At 39.1% G+C, this 21422-nt stretch overlaps 1 protein-coding gene across 1 annotated transcript in view; it reads right to left on the reverse strand.

The window, feature by feature from the left end:
- Positions 1-21422, reverse strand: part of b4galt2 (UDP-Gal:betaGlcNAc beta 1,4- galactosyltransferase, polypeptide 2) — a 137387-nt gene that overhangs the window by 20382 nt on the left and 95583 nt on the right. The window contains exons 4-5 of the mRNA XM_026937068.3: positions 12732-12919; positions 6167-6289 (exon numbers count right to left, since the gene is read on the reverse strand). Coding sequence (XP_026792869.1) covers positions 6167-6289; positions 12732-12919 — 311 coding nt within the window. The remainder of the gene's footprint in view (positions 1-6166; positions 6290-12731; positions 12920-21422) is intronic.

A 21422-nucleotide genomic window follows, 5' to 3' on the forward strand; every position in this document is an offset into this window, starting at 1 on the left:
ACAACCAAAACTGGACAGCTGAAGACTGGAAAAAGACCAGGTGATTTTTTTTTCTAATCTTCAACTGTCCCATTTCGGTGAGTCTGTGCCCATGATAGTCTCAGATTCCTGTTCTTGGCTGACAGGAGAGGAACCTGATGTGGTCTTCTGCAATTGTAGCCCATTCACCTCAAGGTATGTATTGTGGATTCTGAGATGCTCTTCTGCTCACCACAATTGTAAAGAGTGATTATTTGTGTTACTATAGACTTCCTGTCAGCCCAGACAAGTCTGGTCATTCTCGAGGTGTTTCAGCCTGCAGACCCTCCGCATGAAGGATGTTTTTTGTTTTTCACACCATTCTGTAAAAACTTGAGAGACTGTTGTGTGTGAAAATCTCAGGAGATCAGTAGTTTTTGAAATACTCAAACCAGCCCATCTGGTACCAACATCCATGCCATGACCAAAGTCACAGAGATCATACTTTTCCTTCATTGTGATGTTTGATGTGAACATTAACTGAAGCTCTTGACCTGTACCTGCTTAATATTTTGCATTGCGCTGCTGCCACATGATTGGCTGAATGGATAACTTCACAAATATGCAGGTGTATATGTGTTAATAAAGTGGACAGTGAGTGTATAATTGCACCTGTGGTTTACAGAAGAGGTTGGGCTCTCTTGAGTCTGGTTCCTCGCCAGGTTTCCTCCAGAGTTTTTTTCATGCCACTCACTCCACTGGCTTGCTCATTAGGGATCTAAACCTACATCCAGATTTGTGTAAAGCTGCTCAGGCAATAAATGTGCTGGACTCTTAAAATTTAATTGAAAAGAACTGAACATTTTAGATTACATCTTGCTCTACAAAGCTTGCAGTCTTGCGGTGTTTGGTATCTCACTGGAAACCAGCACATGGAAATGTGGATAGAGAGAAGCAGACTGCAACTGTCAACATTCTGAAGGCTGTGGCCAGAAAGGTGCACAAAAGATCTCACACACTCTGTATCCCATGGGTGGAGCATCTAGAGCTTACAATACACTAAGGCAAGTCTACACTTAGACAGATCACAGTCTGCCATCAGAAATGTAAGAAGTCATTCATATCTTCATATCGTAAATCTGGATTGGGGAACATGAGTGGTGGGGAAGGACTAGGTGTGGTCACTGGGTGGGGGCAGTAAAGTTGCAGTTTGGGTGACAGGTGAAGGAAGATTAGATAGGAATGTTTGAGAGGTGCTTGTGTGAGTCCTATTATGTTATATACAATACATAATTACTAGCTAGCAACCAGGCTTGTAGGAGAATTGATGCAAAACGATCACCAGGGAAGGAGAACCATTCACTGGTTTCTATTAGGTTATTGCTGTTCTATATACTGACAAAGCTCTTTTACTGGCTTCTCAGGTGTCTAATTGTTGGACTACTTGTGAGTCAAAACTGCTGCTCATGCAAAACCCAGAGACTGTCAGGATACGGGTCGGGAAAATAACATTGCCGTGAAATTCCTTGCTAATTCTCTGAGTTTACTGATTCGTCCACATGGTGTAGGGATGTCCTGGGGGACTCCTACGTTTCACAATGACAAATCAGTGAGTCAGTCAGTGTGTTAATATGCCTTTTTGTAACCTGTCCCACTCAGTGGTCCAGAAAAAAACAGCTCCTTTCAACAATATGTAAGTCGATAATTAGTACCTACACAATAATTGGAGTTACTGCAATTTTTCTAATATTGACAATTTGTGTGGTTCTAAAAAAAATCTCGCAGTGTGTCTCTACAACAAATCCACCTGACTATGTGGAGCACAGCAGGAAATATTCACCTTACTGCCTCCATCACACTGACAACCACAAATTTGTATAGAAGTCTCCTGTCTCCTATCCCTTGCCACTCCATTTAAACTCTGGAACACTTCTGCCAGGTGCCACTTTCACTATTCTCCTGTGAAAAAAGCGAGGAAAATGTCCCTCTAGGGCTTCTGTCCTCTTCCTCAAGATGCAGCTACATCTAAGATCATGGCTTCTTGCTGCACATGGCTAGAGGGGATAAGTAAACTCGCCAGGGAAGAAATGTATTCTCTTATTTTCTTCCAACTCGACGCAAGTCAAAGGCGAGAGTTGCTGGGCAGTTATCTGTGTCCTGCATCTCCACAAATCTCTCTCAGAGCTATTTTGGTCCACAGGGTCTACAAAAAAGGCTATTTCTGCCCACAATGTCTTAAAAAAGACACGAAGGAGCCAGGATTACGTATTATTGTATTACGCAGGTGAGAGAAATAAATCAGCCCAAGGGCATTGCATGTGTCTTTGTGGAGCAGACATTCATTATTGTTAAATTATATATATATATGTTTCTTGAAACCTGGAGCCTGATGGAGGAGAAAAGACAAAGTCATGAAGCAGATGAAATTGAAAATGAAGTAGTCTTGATCAGAAGCATAATCAGTGCTTTGTGTTAAAAAAAACACAACGATACTGATAATTTTGTGAGTGCTGTCAACGAATCAATCGTGGCTTGAGGATGGAATACACAACTTCAGAAGTGTGAAAATTTGCCATAAACAAGGATATTGTAGGGCATATAATATAGAGTTCTCTCAAACTTCAGCTATTATATAACATCCTTAGATCCTTAGCACAACAGAGCTTTCATCTATCTCTCTCAGGCCTCCGAGATTTGCTAGCAGGGGATTTTTTACAAACTTTGAGCTCAACGCTCTGCTGAAGCCATGCATTAGCAAGACATCACTGCAGAACAATATGTCTCTATCTTTCTCTCTGTCCTGATTTAATGGCTTTGTGTAAAAAAAAAAAAAAAAAAAAAAAAAAAAAAAAAGCTTTTATAAAATCATAGCTAATATGTTAAAGCATAAAGTTTTCCCTCAAGACACTGCCCTCACACGGGATATTTTTGTTGCTGAGTTTCAGGACAGCTGGTGATGCTCTAGTATTTTTTTGACACTCAGTTGACCAGTAACAGTGCAGAAGATGCCTTGGGTGATAAGTTAATTAGTGTGCGGCTGCAGGCCTTTCAGAAGCAGAGACGCTGCTCAGAATGACAGACGATCCCAGTTTTTAGCCGTAAGCCGCCAAACCAGCTATTGTCTGGAAATAGGGAAAGAAGGGAAGCGGTGGAGGGGAACAGTGAGCGTGAAGAGAATGGGAGAGGAGAGAGAAAGTACAGCAAACACCCTGGAGTCCAAACTTACTGCATTTCACCAATGCAGAGAAGAGATCTGCAGATACACGGTCAATGACCATGAAAAATGAGAGTCAAGGTTCGTTTTTGCATAAATATAAATAAAAAAGTGAAAGGCTAGCATTCTGAACAACTTGGCAAAGCTTTGGCACAGAGACAACATCCATAAAATGTGAAATGTACATGATTCATAAATGAATAAAAATTTACTAGACCCCAGGAGTACAGTGCATACTCATGCACAATTAACACTCCTATAAGAAAGACTTAAAATATTTGGCCATCTTACCATCAGCTATAAAAATAGCCCTTGTGAACAAACACACTCGAGGGAAATCCTGATGCTGTAATCCATTAAAGCTACCGCAGTAACTTTTTTATACAACACGCAACTCAGTGAGGAGAGAGAGACAGATCTTTCACTGAGAGAATCTATTTATCCATCCATCCATACGTTATCTATCTATCCATCCATCCATCCATCCATGCGTCAGTCCGTCTGTCTATCTATACCCCTTTACAGTGGCCAGTATGTGCAAGATATATTAACAAACCAAAAATGCAACAACAAATCAGAAATCGCAACAGCAGATTCGGAAACAAAACAGCAAATCCAAAAACACAACACAAAATTTGGAAACACGTCAACATTAACCAAAAACGCACAAGCTAGGTCGTTATCGGTCCTTGTTTTAGGCTTGATATTAATGTGTTTTGTTTCTGTCTCTATGTGTCTCTCTGCCTGGCAATGTATAAGTACGTCTGTCTGCCTGTCTCTATGAGTCTATGAGTCTATGTGTCCATCAGTCTGTCAATGTACCATCATGGGAAAAAGAAAGTACACCCTTCTTTCAATTCTATGTTTTTATTTTTTTTATTTTAAATAACAATTGTGTGGTCATCAACAACTTCTATAAACAAAAAACTAACCTCAGGTGACAACAAAAAACAACAGATTTCAATACGTAGTCATTTTTTTCCCAAAAAGTAAACCGACATTCAGAAACCAGTTGCATTGGGCATAGCCAATACAACAATTTGGAAAGTACTGAAAAACAACGAAACCACTGACGTACTAACAACGAGACAGTGAACAAGTTGGCCAAGGAAAACAACAGCAGTTGATGAGAGAAACACTGTGAGAGCTGTGAAGAAAAACAACACTCGGTGACATCACCAACAACCTCCACAGGGCAGGTGTGAAGGTATCACAATCCACCATTTAAAGAAGACTTTGAAATAAAAGAGGCCATAGCACAAGATGCAAACCATTCATCAGCAGTAAGAATTGGAAGGCCAGACTGCAATTCGCAAAGAAATACAGAGATGAGCCACAAAAGTGATGGAACCAAGATTCATCTCTACCAAAGTGATGGAAAAGCCAAAGTGTGGAGAAAGACAGGATCTGCTCATGATCCAAAACATACGAGCTCATTGGTCAAGCATGGTGGAGGTAGTGTCATGGCTTGGGCTTGCATGGCTGCTTCTGGAACGGGCTCACTAATCTTTATTGATGGTGTAACTCATGATGGTAGCAGCAGAATGAATTCAGAAGTCTCCAGACATATTCTGTCTACCAATTTACAGAGAAATGCATCCAAGCTAATTGGGAGGAACTTCATCATACAGCAAGACAATGACCCAAAAAACACTGCCAACACAACAAAGGACCTCATCAGGGGAAAAAAGTGGAAGGTTTTAGACTGGCCAAGTCAATCACCAGACCTTAACCCAACTGAGCATGCATTTCACCTCCTGAAGAGGAGACTGAAGGGGGGAAACCCCACCCAAACAAACAACTGAAATAAGCTGTGGTCAAAGCCTGGAAAAGCATCACAAAGGAAGAATGCAACAGTTTGGTTATGTCAGTGGGCCGCCATCTTAATGCAGTTATTGCAAGCAAGGGTTGGTTTAATTTACTTTAAGACCAAACTGTACTTTTGCTCACCAAAAGTTGGATGCCGACAAAGGTGCCTTGTTTTAACTTGTTTAACATGGCTAGATGTAAATATCAGGAAATGTATGCTGAAATTCTGATCTATTGTCTCATATTCATCTTTTGATCTCAAACCCAAATGTCTTCAGATGTTTGTATAGCAAAAAAAAAAAGAATTTGCTTTGCCGATCCAATACTTCCGGAGGGGATTATATGTGCCTGTCGGTCTGTCTTTCTGTCTGTCTATGTTTATATGTCTGTCTATGTGTATATGTGCCTGTCTACCTATGTGTCTTTATGTCTATGTCTCTATGTATCTGTCTTTGTGACTGTGTGTCTGACTATGCCTCTATGTGTCTGTCTATGTGTTTTTATCAGTCTGTGTCTGTTTGTCTATCTGTCTACAGATACACATAGATACATTAGGCTCTCTGTGTGTCTGTTTATGCGTCTGCCTGCCTATCTGCTTGTCTATGTGTCTGTCTGTTTATAGATACACACAGACACATTAGACGCTGTCTGTGTCTGTCTGTCTGCCCACCTGTCTGTCTGTCTATTCATCAATCTATCGATCTGTCTCTCTGTATATCTATCTGTCTCTCTGCAGTCACTGAGTGGTCCATCTCGGTATGTGCTGCTGTCTCTTGTCTGAGCTGCACTAACTGAGGAGGAAGCAACTCACCAATCACCTGACCGGGGTGAAAGGCGAGAGGCATTGCAGAAGCAGCTATTTGTTATACTGAGACAAAGCCATTTGTTATACTGCTATTTGTAACAATGAAACTTCTGAAAAAGGCATTTCATAGCATGCCTCCTCCTCTCCTGCCTCCATGCTGTGGCATGAGCCAGCATGCCTTTAAAAACAGCAAATGCATTCTAACCCTAACCCTTACTCAACATTGTTTAACTGGCCACACATCCTGGAATCTCAGCAAAATAACAGTTATACATAAAGCTTCAGTTATCAGATGGCATTTCATTAGTTCATTAGTTAAGAGACTGAGAGAGAGAAAAATGTTGGGCTTAATCTGTATACAGTACATATGAAGACGTCACCTGTTGTAGATGTCATCGTCCTCTCCTCCCCATCCCCAGTACTCATTGGGGAAGCCATTGATTTTCAGGAACTGCTTCTTGCTCAAGCCAGAGACCCCTCCAAAATATCCTGCGTACGGTAACCTGAAAGAGAAAGGAAGCAGTCAGTCACGGACAGTTCACAACAGATACTCCAGCTTTAATCCACACAACAGCATTTTGGGCAAAAGTACTATTTTCAAGGAACTGTTATTATTTTCAAGGAACACGTCATTAAAAAGAAAAGGTCATGACTTTTTTTTTTTTTTTTTTTCTGACTGTCAGTATGTTAATGTCAATGTTTGACTTGGTGTTAATGCTGAGGTCTTAACACCACCACCCCTTCCTAAGCTACTGTGATTTTCACATTTTTATTTAGATGTGGCACAGCGAGTAGCATTGCCGCCTCACAGCTCCAGGGTCCACGATCTCACAGAAAAAAACAAATGTATATGGACAAGCACCACCACCCTGCTGAGGAAAACACTCTTTCAAATGATGGAACAAAGATAGTGAAGGTAAATGATTATATCATTTAAAAAAGGACTGATTTACATCTTGATTTTTTATTCTCGCATTACTATGCTACATAATATAGTACAATTCTGGCTCATACACTCTCCAGCCCTCAAGCAAACATGGAAATACAAGTTAGCTTGACATTCTGATCACTAATTTCTTGCATACTTTCTAGGCTCCATTAAGCGCCAAATCTCCACACTGAGCTGACATTAGATGTAAGGCAATAATCCTTTAAGTCCCTCCCTGGATTTAAAACAAAAGGAACCGACTCTAGGTGCCGACTGAGGCGTTTGAACTTGACACAATTCCGTCTTGCATGAGTGAGCTGGGAGATAGAATTCACCCTCCGTGGAATTCCGTGTCTGAAATGACATCTGATTCCCCTCCTGACCCTCTTTCATCCTGCACTACACTTCCTACCTCCTATTCTCTCTCTCCGAACTACCAGTATATCTGACATGGGCTCCACTGAGCACTATTGAGCACACTTACCACTGAATACTTCCACTGAGCTCCAAAGGACTTTTCAGTCATTAAGTTCAAACACCTGGGAAAGTAATGAAGGAGTGACTTCAGAACAGAGCTGGCAAGTCATCTGAAGGACCTCAGTGATGTGTAAAATTCTGTTCATCCACTTTTGTTGTAAAACTGCAGACATATGAATTTAAATCTGAATTGAGGTCCATGCTAAGAAAGGGTTAGGTACAAGAAGGAGGAATATACATTTAACTTTTTACCCACTGAAGCCCTGATTAAAAAAAAAAAACGAATTGATTTACTAAGGAGTCTTGCTTCTTTCAAATAAGCTACATAGCATGTTTTGCATGTTTCCCTATATAAGTTGTATACCTGCCAACTCTAAAGACGAACACTGCATATTCCTGTGTTTATAGCTGGGTGAAGAGTGGCAGTACATTTTGATACAGTCCTTTCACAACTTACTTGTCTTAGGTACAAACTGTAATATGCGCATATAAAGAATTTTGCATTAACCACCAGGAGCTTGGGAAAAAACTCGGCTATTTTACTTAAGATGAAGAGTGAAGACACTAGAAAAGTTTACATGCAGGAAAGTAGAGCTAACTAAAACAAACTGGTATTTTTTTCCCCCAAAGCGCTGGCTGCTTACCATACCAACTTGTGTATATATATATATATATATATATATATATATATATATATATATATATATATATATACACACACACACACACACATACTGTATATATACACACTAGTGTCTACCATGACAGGCTTGACCATACTGTTTGAACGTGTCTATGCTGACTGGCACAGGAGAGCAAGTAGCATTCTTAAACACTTTTTAATTATTATTAACATTAAAATTATTTGTAAAGTGTTAGATTTGCTAACAATCGGGAAGGGTGAGGGCTAACATGTGTTTCCTCCGAGACATGCTGCCAGCCAAGGGCAGCATAACACACTCAGAGGAAAGCGCTATCTGCCCTCTTCCACATACATGAGCACACGGACACCCATGATTGGCTAGGAGAGAGAGTATGCCAGCAATCCCACCCAGAGCGCACGGCAAATTTTGCTCTCTTGGACTCCCAGCCACAGATGGCTGTGGCATTGTCAGGACTCTCAGTCTCTCAGTCTCTGGACAACAGGGCAAATGCGTTTCTGTTGCACCACTTGGGAGCCTGTTGCAGACCTGTTTAATCTTTTTGAAATTTTTCTCAATTTTTCTCTGACATCCTTAATACATGGTGCAGCAGTTAAATGATGTTAACGATATACTCTATACGTTTAATGTTAGCTAAGTTAAACACACATTGAGAGTTTTTATTGCACATTATTGCACTCGGAACATCCTTCATTCACCTTGACAGAAAGCGAGGGTGCTGCGTCAGTGCATCTGTAAAGCAGACGAGATGAGAGATTACTATTGTGGGATGGAGGGAAGGGGGCGGGGCTTCCAGGGTGTCAGTTAATATTGGAGAGTTTGGAACACCTGTGCAAATCATTCCAGATTCACGTGTTAATTAGCTAATCTACTGTTTTTATTGGGGGAAAACTGTGTACTTTTGAGTGATAACTTGTAGCAGCAAAATGCATAAAGGTCGTCAGATCTGCTCATTAATACGTGTAAAGGTTGGTTGCGTATTATTACCAGGCTAAAATTTGTTTTATATTCGATATTAGCCACATATTCGCTCTTATGCCAGAGCATTCAAAAAGCCTGTGAAGTGATTTATTTTATATACATATACTTTATGAAAAGAGCACTCATGTCTCCACTCTTTTATCTTATATTCATATTTTATTTTGATCAGTTTTTTTTTTTTTTTAACAAGGCTTTACCCCCTTTAACAGGATATACTAGACACGCTATGACACACACGGGGCAAGTTTCAGTTTACTCTTCTGCAATATGAACTTGTCTTGGCTATCGAGAACAATTAGCATAAACAGAAATCTCCTTTTTTATTAATTTATTTGACCGCAGATGCAAATTAGGATGCTTTCTTTGGGAATTTAGAAAATCAGGGCCAGAATGAGAGTGCACGATTGGAATGGGGATGTTTTATACTTGTGTACATTGACAGCATGATTCAAAAAGGTCTTGCATTGTTATGAAGGCATGCTGGATAGAAAAAGGCAAAGAAAGAATCTCGAGTACAGGTTTCATGATGAAAGCATGAAGTGAGCATCTCCTGAAGATACCCACCGAGGACTACGCATGGGTAGATGCCTGGGGTTCGCCCAAGGCTACAACACACCGTGGGTGTGTGTGTGTGTGTGTGTGTGTGTATGTGTGTTGTGGGTTTGTCTGAATAGCTGAGAAAATGACAGCAAAACATATCCAACCACACAAAACCGCCAACAGCAAGGACAAAAGTACAAAACTATACACACATCAAACACACAAAGACAACAAGCTGAAATTAATGAGTCCATCTGCTGCAGTGGCAAAAACAGTGCAATCGAGGCATTGGAGTCACATTTCAGGCTCTGTGCATGGGCTCTTGAAAAAGATGCCTGACTTATTAATGAGTGCCAGATTCCAACCTTGTCGTCAGGTGAGTCATACAAAGGCTAGAAGTCTACTTTCTCAGCAAACACTGCAGCCAAACATGAACTGTGGCCCAGAGCAGGTACAGGCTTTGATGAAGTGCAGACTGGAAAAGCTCAAGCTGTTCAGTAACAGTTGTGGCATTGTAGAGCAGGCAGGTGAGCAGCCATGGACTGATGTCCTTCTTGGAATTTTGCTTTAAAACAGCAGGTCACAGGTGGCCTGGCTCTCAGTGCAGTGCTACTGTATGATAGTCAATTCTTTTGCTTACTGCTCAAGTGCATTTAATTTGACTTGGTATGTAACTGTACAGCTGAATCACGTGTGCGTAAAGATGGTGAACGTAAAACTCTGCAATGCAGAGGCCCTTCAGGACTGAAAATTGACAAGCCTGTTATAAACACAGCACAGGAAACTGAGCCTAGAATCTACTCTGACATAATGGATGAGCATTAGCCAGCTCCCAGCTCCCATCTGCTGCTGTGAGAAATAACCACAATATATAAACAAAAACCTGAATTCCAGTGGTATAGTGAAGTAAAAGGGTTCTCCCTGTACGCTTTTGTCTGATTTTGCTTTTGCTGACAAAAATCGCACATCATATAAGAATAATTTCCTCAACAGCATGCGATTTAGTGCCATTGTAACCAAAGACAGTCGACAACAAAGTTCTGGCAGTGAAATTTTTCATTAAAATCTCAGAGTAGGACCGCTGCTACGACACTTGGTAAAAATCCTTCAATAGAAGAACGGCACAGGATGACAAAATTCACAAGACAGCTACAAATACAGTAGCAGCAATGGCTAAACAAACAAAAGATGCTAAAGGGCAGAAAAAAACTTCAAGTTTCCTTTGAAGAATAATTTTGACCCCATTTTCTACACAAGCCCTGATCATAAGCAGAATGTAGCAAATTTCTTTAATCGCATGTCTATCATTGGAGTATCTTCATCACACAATCTGACTGAAAACACATCATCACATAATCTGTTATAGAATTCAGCCAAGATTTGATTGGAATCACCTCATAATAACCTTAAAACTCTACTGAAATTGTCCAGTTTAAAACCAGCTTAGAGTTTAAATCAGCTCTGTTAAAGAATAATGAAGAGGGAAAGCCTTTAACAAATGAAGATCAGCATCTGTGGCACAGTGTTAAGTATGCATCAACCCTTGAAATGCGCTTTATTACCCCCAGCGCTTTATTACCCCCAGCTACTAAAGCTGACACAAGCGTCCTATCTTCTAGTTAACAACTTTCATCCATTCCTTCAGCTCCATAAATGATCGCTTATGTCTGTGAAGGACCCGTCTGTACTGACACAAATCATTAATGTTTAGATACTGAACACAACACTAAAACTGAACTATCCAGCTCTGGGCAGCAGTGCATTGTGGGCATTTAAGCTGAAGCTCTATTTGTTTAAAAAGAAAAGAAAAAAAAGGAAGAAAAGCTCACAACAGCTTCAGACAGCACTCGCCATCTGATCGAGTGCTTCTATCATGTTTAAGCACATGTGCCTATAAGACAAACATCACAAACTCAGAGCTAAAGGTCTGCTCGTAGCAGCTTTTGTAGATGGTTATTGACCTTAGGCTATTTGGTGATATGCACAAAGCCTCCCTGTACCACACACTCAGGACCACTGCTTACCGTCTAATATTTGGATGGTGGATCCTTTCCATCTTAGCTATACTCAACTACATAGCCTAAAAAATATCACAAAATGTACACTTATACACTTTGCTAATGTTCACGGCTGCATGATAATTAAAATTCAGTTTTTTGGGGGGTTTTTTGCGTCCACAGGGCGTGACTCCCCTACATTACTACTTGCTACTTACTACTTACTGCTTACTAGCCACTTGTACGCTTACAGAAAGACACTGTATCTCATATATATACATACACATATATACACACACACACACACACAGGTAGGTAGTTTTAATGTTATGGCCTTATTGGGGTGTACATATATACATATACATACATATATATATATATATATATATATATATATATAAAAATACATACAAACACACACACTATATGGCCAAAAGTTTGTGGACACCTGACCATTACACCTCTGTGTGTTTTTTGAACATCCCATTCCAGATTTATTCCCCATTTGCTGTTATAATAACCTCCACTCTTCTAGGAAAAGGCTTTCCACTAGATTTTGGAGCGTGGCTGTCAGGATTTGTGATCATTCAGCCACAAAAGCATTAGTGAGGTCAGGCACGGATGGCGAGTGAGGAGTTCTGGGGCGTAGTCGGTGTTCCTGTTCATCCCAAAGGTGTTCACTGGGTTCAAGGCCCGGGCTCTGTGCAGGTCACTCAAGACTGAGGATAATTAGCTTACACTAATACACTGAAAATATGAGAGCAATCTACATTTTATTGAACTATATTTAGTATATTTTTTATGAAAACCACATGTATTACAGCATAGGAGCCAATATATAGGAACAAACATAACTGAAGCAAGCCTCTTCTTTCATCTAACCTATAACGTACCATAAAAGTAATTGCCTGGAGTTTGCTACACACTGCTGCAACTGGAACCGGGTTCTAAAGTCAGATGTCAGCTTTGTTATTAACGTTTTATGATTACCATCAAATGTTTAGCAGGGATGTCTGATATGATTTTAATCATACAGTAGTGACAAGAGTCAGGCACTATAAGCATGTGCTGAAGAAGAAAAAGCACATTATAATCCATTCCAACACTTTCTCCAGGAACAGAGAAAGCTTCCACACTTGTAAAGAACTCGATGTGGCCAAAACATTTAACACTCAAATACATTTAACAATTTTCACTCTGTTTCTTGGCAAGTCCAGGCAGCTAACTGCAGGTTAGAAGCTATTTTTTTACATGCCCCAAGGATCAACACGATCATAACATCATAAAAGTGAATAAAAAGAAATGATCTCTTTTCTATACACACTGCTCCCACTCCCTGCACAGTACGACTGGCTTTTACCTGAAGCCGAACTTGTCCATGGCGATGGCGAAGTGGCGTGGCTGGTCGTAGCAGTGGTACAGGTTGCGGTCGTCCATGGGGATCAGGTCCACATCGCTGAAGATGAAGCAGTCATACTCGGCGTCCTTTAGAGCCTCTGTATAGCCGACGTTTAGCAGCTTGGCCCGATTGAAGGTGTCCTCGCCAAGCTGGAAGACAACATTAAACCAGAGATTGCTCAAAGATCAGGCTCTGGAAAGCGCTCATGGTAGAGGCTTAGGGTTTTACTCTAGCTGATGGCTCATGTCCTTGGACTAGGCCTGAACCTTGCTTCTCTAATTTGTCTCTAAATTTAGCCATCATAAGACACTCTGGGCAAAAGTATCAACTAAACCAAGTCTGTCAACCAACTTCATAATCATTTCTTAATCATTTCATCCTAGATCATTATATATTATTTTCATTTTCAAATTAAAGCTGCTTTAAACAGGGAACATATATTTTAAAGTATTTAATGTTGAAAATATACAGAATAAACTGAAAGACATTAATTGTAATGAGACAAACATCCAAAATGATTTATTCAGCATGCCTTCATTATCAAGCTCCAAGGTTAAAACGTCTGATTGCTGAGCTCAGGATTGCGGTAGAGACCAGACTGCTGCATTCACATTTTTTGTGATCTGGCAGTGCAAGATTTACCCACTCCAACAGACTCGGTGTCACTGTTTTAAGTAATGAATAAAACATGATGGGACATGCTGATATAGGAAAATAATCCACAGCAGGGTTGTGTGATATGACCAGATGTGTATAACAGGGTTATTCCGCACCTGAAATAAATTATTCTCCTGTAACAGCATATTCGTTTTCTTCCTGTTATACCACAGCAATCTGTCAACGAATATAATTTTTTAAGTTATTACTATATGATATGTCATAGCATTTTGGGAACGGCATCAACTTGGTTCCTATCACTTATGTTATAACAGCTATAAACAGTATAAACAGTATAAATGGTATAAACAGTCGTTCTCTCAGCAGCCTCCCTTTTTTCCTTTCTGTTAAGTTAATATGACAAAATAAAACAAAGCTCGCCATGTTCCCGAGAAACTAGAAAGCGTAAACCTACTGACAGTTACAGATCGCTGACACCCGAGACTCCTTCCATAACTGTTAAATAATTGTCTCCTGACAGAAAACTTCACCGTCAGAGCTGCTGTTATAGAAAATTAATCAACGGAACATTCGGAAATATAAAACCAAGCTTGGTATCACAAAGCTTCTATACACAAAGCTTTTTGTAACTAACTCTTCACCCCATTTGCAGGCTGACATTTTATTTTTAAATGACTTCTTCATATTGTCTGTGTGTATTTAACTGCACGATTTGTGAAAACCCATTATACAAGCTATTAGAGAGGAAAGACTCTAGACGAAAAACTCTAGACGAAAAACATTTTTTTTGTTTTGCTTTTTTTTTAATAAAAAAATTCTATTTATGTAATGTGTTTTTATTTTCCATGCTTGCAAAGGTATTAATCTTATGCACAGTATTTGACAGAAACATACACACTCAGGTACAGGAAATTGCAGCCTACTGCTTAAAATAAAAAAATTAACTTTTTTCCATTGATTCATTTCTTACTGAGGTAAAGTATTATACTCATTTACACTTTAATACTGTGATAAGTTTGTTTGTGTTGTGTTGTGTTGTGTTGTGCTTCTGGTGCCTTTAGTGCTTTAGTGGCTTGGCCTCTCCGCTGTGTAATACTACACTTGTCAAACAATTGCTGTCACATTTTTGTGTTAGCTTCCATTTTTGTGATACAATGTTGTGAAAGTGAGCTGTAACCTGTTGCAATATTCAGGCTTATTAAGCACCTAAGTTTTTAATAATCTGTAGCGGTATGAGCATTTACATGTAAAACTGTAATTTCCAATAAAGACTGCATGACAAAGCTTAAAGGAGATCAATGCAGGACCACTTCAATTTTAGGTCAGTTTGAACGAGACTCATTAGCTGTGTTTTAAAGGCAAATCTTATTTACACCAAACACTGCTGAACTCCTGAACTACTAATCCCATAATGAGAAAAATCCCATGTAATCTTGTAATTCCTGAGATCTGCCCAAGAGATCTTCCACTGAGAATGGTGTTACAAATCCACGGTCATTTTGAGAAGAGTGCTAGCCAAACTGATCTGCAAAGGAAAGGTGTTGCTACACATAACACCAGTTTTCACAAGCTTCTCCTTCAGAGAGCTTTAACGCACAGCTGGTAAATAAGGAACATCTCGAAGTAGATATTTTAAAGCAAACGCAACACATAGTGCTAACATTATTGCAAATCTATTGTTAGTACTTTAGTATGCGTAATTATCTTTTAGCAAAGTATTACACATGATGTGACTAAAGTTTAGCCTTGACAATGTGCATGCATGGAATGTCTGGGGTAAGGGCATATACTAAATTAATACACTTGTGCATTTTGGGAATGCCAGACAGTAGTGAAGTGAAGTGACGTGTGGCCAAGTATAGTGACCCATACTTTGTGCTCTGCATTTAACCCATCCAGGTGCACACACACACCGTGAACACACACCCGGAGCAGTGGGCAGCCTTTTTTTTTTTTTTTTTGCTGCGGCGCCCGGGGAGCAGTTGGGGGTTCGGTGCTCAAGGGTCTCACCTCAGTCGTGGTATTGAGGGTGGAGAGAGCGCTGGTCATTCACTCCCCCCACCTACAATCCCTGCTGAACCTGAGACTCGAACCCACGACCTTCAGGTTCACCTTCGGGTTACAAGTCCGTGGTGATGATACAAATTTTTATTTTAATCTACTGTCAACCGATCCTGCCATAAATGGGATTAAATAAAAAAAGTGTGAGTAAAAAATGTGATTAAACAAACAAAATCTGAGTAAAAATGTGAATTAGCCAAGCAAAATGTGATTAAACAAACAAAATGTGATTAAACAAAAAAATGTGATCACACGAACAAAATGTGAATGCACAAACAAAACATGAAAACAAAATGTGATTAACCAAGCAAAATGAGATTAAACAAACAAAATGTGATTGATCAAGCAAAATGAGATTAAACAAACAAAATGTGATTAACCAAGCAAAATGAGATTAAACAAACAAAATGTGATTAACCAAGCAAAATGAGATTAAACAAACAAAATGTGATTGACCAAGCAAAATGAGAGTAAACAAACAAAATGTGATTGACCAAGCAAAATGAGATTAAACAAACAAAATGTGATTAAACAAACAAAATGTGATTAACCAAGCAAAATGAGATTAAACAAACAAAATGTGATTGATCAAGCAAAATGTGATTAAACATACAAAATGTGAATTACCTAGATAAATGAGATTAAACAAACAAAATGTGATTAAACAAACAAAATGAGATTAAACAAACAAAATGTGAATAACCAAGCAAAATGAGATTAAACAAACAAAATGTGATTGACCAAGCAAAATGTGAATAACCAAGCAAAATGTGATTAAACAAACAAAATGTGAATAACCAAGCAAAATGAGATTAAACAAAATGTGAATAACCAAGCTAAATGAGATTAAACAAACAAAATGTGATTAAACAAGCAAAATGACATTAAACAAAATGTGATTACACAAACAAGATGTGATTAAAACACATAAATATGATTAAAATAAATGTCAAACATTTACTTGATGTCTAAATATGAAATACGTCCTTTTCGGAAGGCTGATCCAAACATCTTACATCTAAAAACTAACAAGAAAATGCGCTCTGAATATTATGAGATATAGTGCCAAGGACATATCATGCAGACTTCTTTTAAGTCCTGGTTTTAATCCATAGTATCTCAGAGGCACAGAGACAACAAAGTAACACTTCAATGTGCACCTTTATCAGAGAGAGAGAGAGAGAGAATTAAATGGAGGAAGAGAGAAAGACAGCAGATAAGGCTAAAAGGGAAATTGCCATTTTGTGCAGCAGCTATGCTCATTAACCATTACAGGACTCATTTTAGTGCTGAAATAAGATGTGAGGTACAAGTCAGCTCAGGCAAATGAAGCAGTACATCTTCCATAATCACGCAGCACGTTTAAAACCTCCGATTTATAAGATAGACATCACAATCATTTCACGGCACCCTCAAGCATTCTGGATAAAGAAACGACACTGCAAATTCAGAGACTAAGTTCAGGACCATAAAACTGCAAAGCCAACCCAATAAAGCCAGCCTTCTTTTCAATCGGCTTCTCTAAACAGGGACAATGACTCGTCTGGGAAGCATTAAAAGCTGATGCTCTCGCTGAACCAAATTACTAAATTAACCAAAAAAAAAAAAAAAAAAAGTGCCTGCAATCTCAGTGCATTAATTAGATCCAATGGTGGCTCCAAAATCTGCATCTCTGTGTTAGGGGAGAGGGGGAAAAGTCTATTTTGTACCTGCCACACACTTCATTTTTCTTCTACTGTCAAGCTAATTGCAGCCAAATGGCTGAGGAAGAAGGCATTTTCAGCCCACGGTGGGTAGATAAAACTTTAAAAACTTTATGACAGGAAGAAGTGATGACGCCATATGCAAAAGAACCAGACGCAACCCAATGAAGCAGAAGTGACAGAGACTCTAGGCTACAGAGCTGAGAATCAGGCTTCACTTTTGGCTCATCGCAGCAATATCACTCCCTCAATCCTTGGCCTGTGAGAGGCAATTAACCCCATTAGGTTTTAGCTGATCATCAGAGAGATGGCTGCTTGAGACGGACTTCTCCCTCTGGCTCTCTCACACAGAGACAGTCAAGGGAGTCTGGCCTACCTGCGCCCGTTGCTATAGAGACTGATTAGGTCAGGTCTCAGACTGAGTGATTACACACAGGGCTGTCTTCCATTGAGTGTGTGTGTGTGTGTGTGTGTGAGCATCTGCTTTATCACTTCCCAGCAGGCTGACCTTATCACCCAGCAGCGCTATTGATGCCAGGCCTGAAGATGGGGCCGAGACAAACAAAGAGAGCTTAAAAATCAGTATGTGTAGATGAAAAAAAAAGAAATAGAGGCAGTGAAAGACAGTACAGAGGTGATTAAGCTTCAGAAAAAGAGAAAGGTGAGCAATCCAAAGAAGCAACAAATCATATGGTTGTGGGTGATGTATTACAAGACTTAAATGAGGACACCGTATGTGGCACAGCCGTGATAAAACCCAAAGCACACTGCGGCTGTGTGGGAGGCTTTACCTGGTTTGTCTTGTTAATGAGCCCCACTACAGTATTGCATGTGGAGTAGTGTCCTAGTTTCCCACTCGTTACTGTATTAAAGTTCTATTGCTGAGACGGGAAAAATACTCCGAGGAAATAAGAGTTCTTCGTTAATGAAAGCCCAGATCAAGTACCAACCTAAAAAAAACGACAAAAAAAAAAATTATAATGCATCTGCACTAAGGCAAAGAACTAGTTTCCACACTGGTTTATCCTGAATATGGTGTGGCATTAGTTTAGCATGGTCATACTGGCTAACTAGCAAAACGCTAGTGGTAAAGCTGGTCAGTTTAAATATCACGTCTAACTATGATGGTTGATTCATTACGACCAGCACAAGCTGCTTTTTTCAGCAGGGCGGTTATGAAATCACTGCATGTGGCACTATTATTGGAAGCTATTGTTCGAGTTTCTTTGATTCCAAAAAGAACGCAGGAGAGAACTGTCTTGTTATCAGCTCCTTCCTTATGGTCACTAAGATATTAAAAAGCGGCACAGGCGGACTTTTAGGCTTCATCGGTGCGTGTGTGGGATATTCACAGTGGACGGATGAGACATTGCTGGCAGCAGGCCAGGCAAACTGATTTACAGTAATGAAAGGCAGCCATCTGAGTACAGAGCAAAGCTATTACGAAGAAACATCCGGGAATTGCTAATTATATTTCACTCACTGTATGTTTCTGTTTCATCAATAGCCTGACAACACATAAGATTAGAAAAGAGAGGAGTTGGGAAAAAGAGCTATAGAGGAGCTTTGGTGTTATCAGCCCCATTTATTACAGCAAGGATGGGGTGTTTCTTAACTCTGACAAAGCTCCAATGGGATTTATATAAAGACTAAGAGAGACTATCCCAATCTGATCCAGGGGTATAGAGCTTAAAAGCTGACAAAAGTATCTGAATATACATTTTGTATATTTGAATTATATACACATCGTTTTCATTTTATTTCTATGGTGGACTTTTATTTTATTTTATTTTTTTAATTTTGAACTTGCTAGGGGTGACATTTGCCTTTAAAAGGCTTTTAATTCAAAATTTTAAGGTTACAATTTTAAGATAAAAAAAATCAGAACCCTAAATACAAAACTCAAAAATTCAAACCTCAGAAATACAGATTTTATATAAATTAGGTTAAAGGTGAAGGAGCCAGGATTCCTAGTAAAAAAAGTAGACATTTTCAGAGTGGTTGAACATTTACCCAATTCATGAAGTGAACCAAATAGATGTGGAGTACACAAAACAATATTTATTTTAAAGATATATATGCATCTAAAGGTTTTATGTTCTACTGAAATAGCTAAATTCCTGTTAAGCAACTACCTTTGGCTAACATTAGCACAGCCTAACTAGCTAGGTAGGAAGGCTACCTAAAGAGTTACACAGGGCATATACTAAGCATTTAATGTTTAAAATCACTATTGAAAACTAGCATTATATAAAAACTTAACTAAACTTAACTAAACTTAAAAACTGTCTTATTACTCTGAAAGCATCTATTTTTCCCTGGGAGATTTACATTTTTTAGATTTGAATATCTGAGATTTATATTTAGAGTTCTGATTTTTTTTGTTTTTTTAAATCTCATACATGTAACCCATACTTTTTAATTATTAACATTCGTAAAGATGTAAATTTATTAAATAAGCCATTGAAATTCAATGTGACGTGTACATAATTAAAATAACCGAAATTCATATTCAATCATTTATTGTCAGCTTATAAGCTCCATACAGGACGCTCTCTGATATTTAAAGACTTATTTGGACAGTGCTCACTTACTACGTAACAAAAAAACGAGAAAAAAAAAAAAAAAAAAAACCTTGCCGCTCTTGGCATATGCTGAACAAACAAGTATGAAGGTGCATTGAAAATTGCATGGAGGTCAGAGTTGCTTAGCAGGAAGCTTGATTTTGATGGCATCCATCATGCAGCCAGACACCGTTTGTCAATCAAGCTTAGTGACAGACACCCAGGCTTTCACGGTCTGCCTTGCCATATATATCACACTTGTATTATAAGCAAAACAGACAGATCATACTGCTCCTGCACTCCATAAGCAAGTGAAGGCTGCCAATTCACATCCTTTTCATCCCAGACCCTGACCTCTTAAGATGTCTTCAAGAGATTTCTGCCCTTCTAAAACTAGTTCTACCAGTTTCTTCAGACTTGAGGCACTTCAGATTAGAATGGTGCAAGATACTGTACAGCTCCTTGCATAAGAAGTCACCCCTTGAACATTTCCACATTTGTAGTGCTACAACCAGAAAGTGAAATGGATTTCATTGGGATTTTTACCATATTAATTTATCTTACTGTCACACAAAGGGTAATTTAAAAAAAACAGACATCTGTTGCTTGCATAAGTATTCAACCCCCTGGGCCAAAACTAAGTGGAACCACCTTTGACTGCAATTACAGTTGAAAGTCTTCTGGATTTGCAAAGTATACAGACTCCTGTAGTTTTTGCACTTTTTTGTGCTATAGACTTCTATATTCTTATAATACTTCCAATTCAACTTTTTTCCCATTAATCTACACACAATAATCCATAATGACATAACAAAAACATGATTTTGGAAACTTTCTGCATATTTATTAGAAATCAAAAACTAAAAACTGTCATTAAACTAAGTATTGAGTCCCTTGGTTAAAGGCACTACAGATTGAGCTCAGGTGCATCCTGATTGTTTTGATTATCTTGAGATGTATCTAGAACTTGACTTGAATCTACCTGTGGCAAATTCAGCTGATTGGACTTGATTTAGAAAGGCACACACCTGTGTGTAAGGCCCCACAATTCAGACCAAATCCAAAGCCATGAAAACCATGAAAGTCCAAAGAAGTCTTTGCAGACCTCTATCAAATAGATCTGAGCAAGGATATAAAAATAAGCTTTGAATATTCCCAGGAGCACAGTTGCTCCATCATTGTGAAATGGAAAAAGTTTGGAACAACCAGGACTCCTCCAAGAGCTGGCCCTCTGGCCAAACTCAGTAACCGGGCTGGAAAGGCCTTTGTCAGACAGATGACCAAGAACCCAATGGCCAGTCTAACAGAGATGGGAGAACCTGCCAAAAAGATGCCATTCCATATAGTAGAAATAGTGTAATAGAAATAGTCCATTAATCAGGCCTTGGTAAGACAGAAACCACTCCTGAGTAAAAGGCATATGGCAAGCACTTAAAGGACTCTGAGAGCATGAGGGAAAAGATTCTCTGGTCTGAATAGACAAATATTGAACTCTATGGGCTGCATTATGAAGTCCAAGCGGTACGTCTGAGGCACTGCTCATCAACTGGCTAATACCATCCCTATGGTGTAGGTTTTCTTCAAGGACTTCTCAGCGGCAGACTGCTTCTGAGTCATCTTAATCCATTTCACATTAAATCTATAACAATAAAATGTGCAAAAAAACTGAAGCAGTCTGAATATTTTTCTCACCCACTGTATATACA

Source organism: Pangasianodon hypophthalmus, chromosome 4 (assembly GCF_027358585.1).
Source record: "Pangasianodon hypophthalmus isolate fPanHyp1 chromosome 4, fPanHyp1.pri, whole genome shotgun sequence".
Lineage (NCBI taxonomy): Eukaryota > Metazoa > Chordata > Actinopteri > Siluriformes > Pangasiidae > Pangasianodon > Pangasianodon hypophthalmus.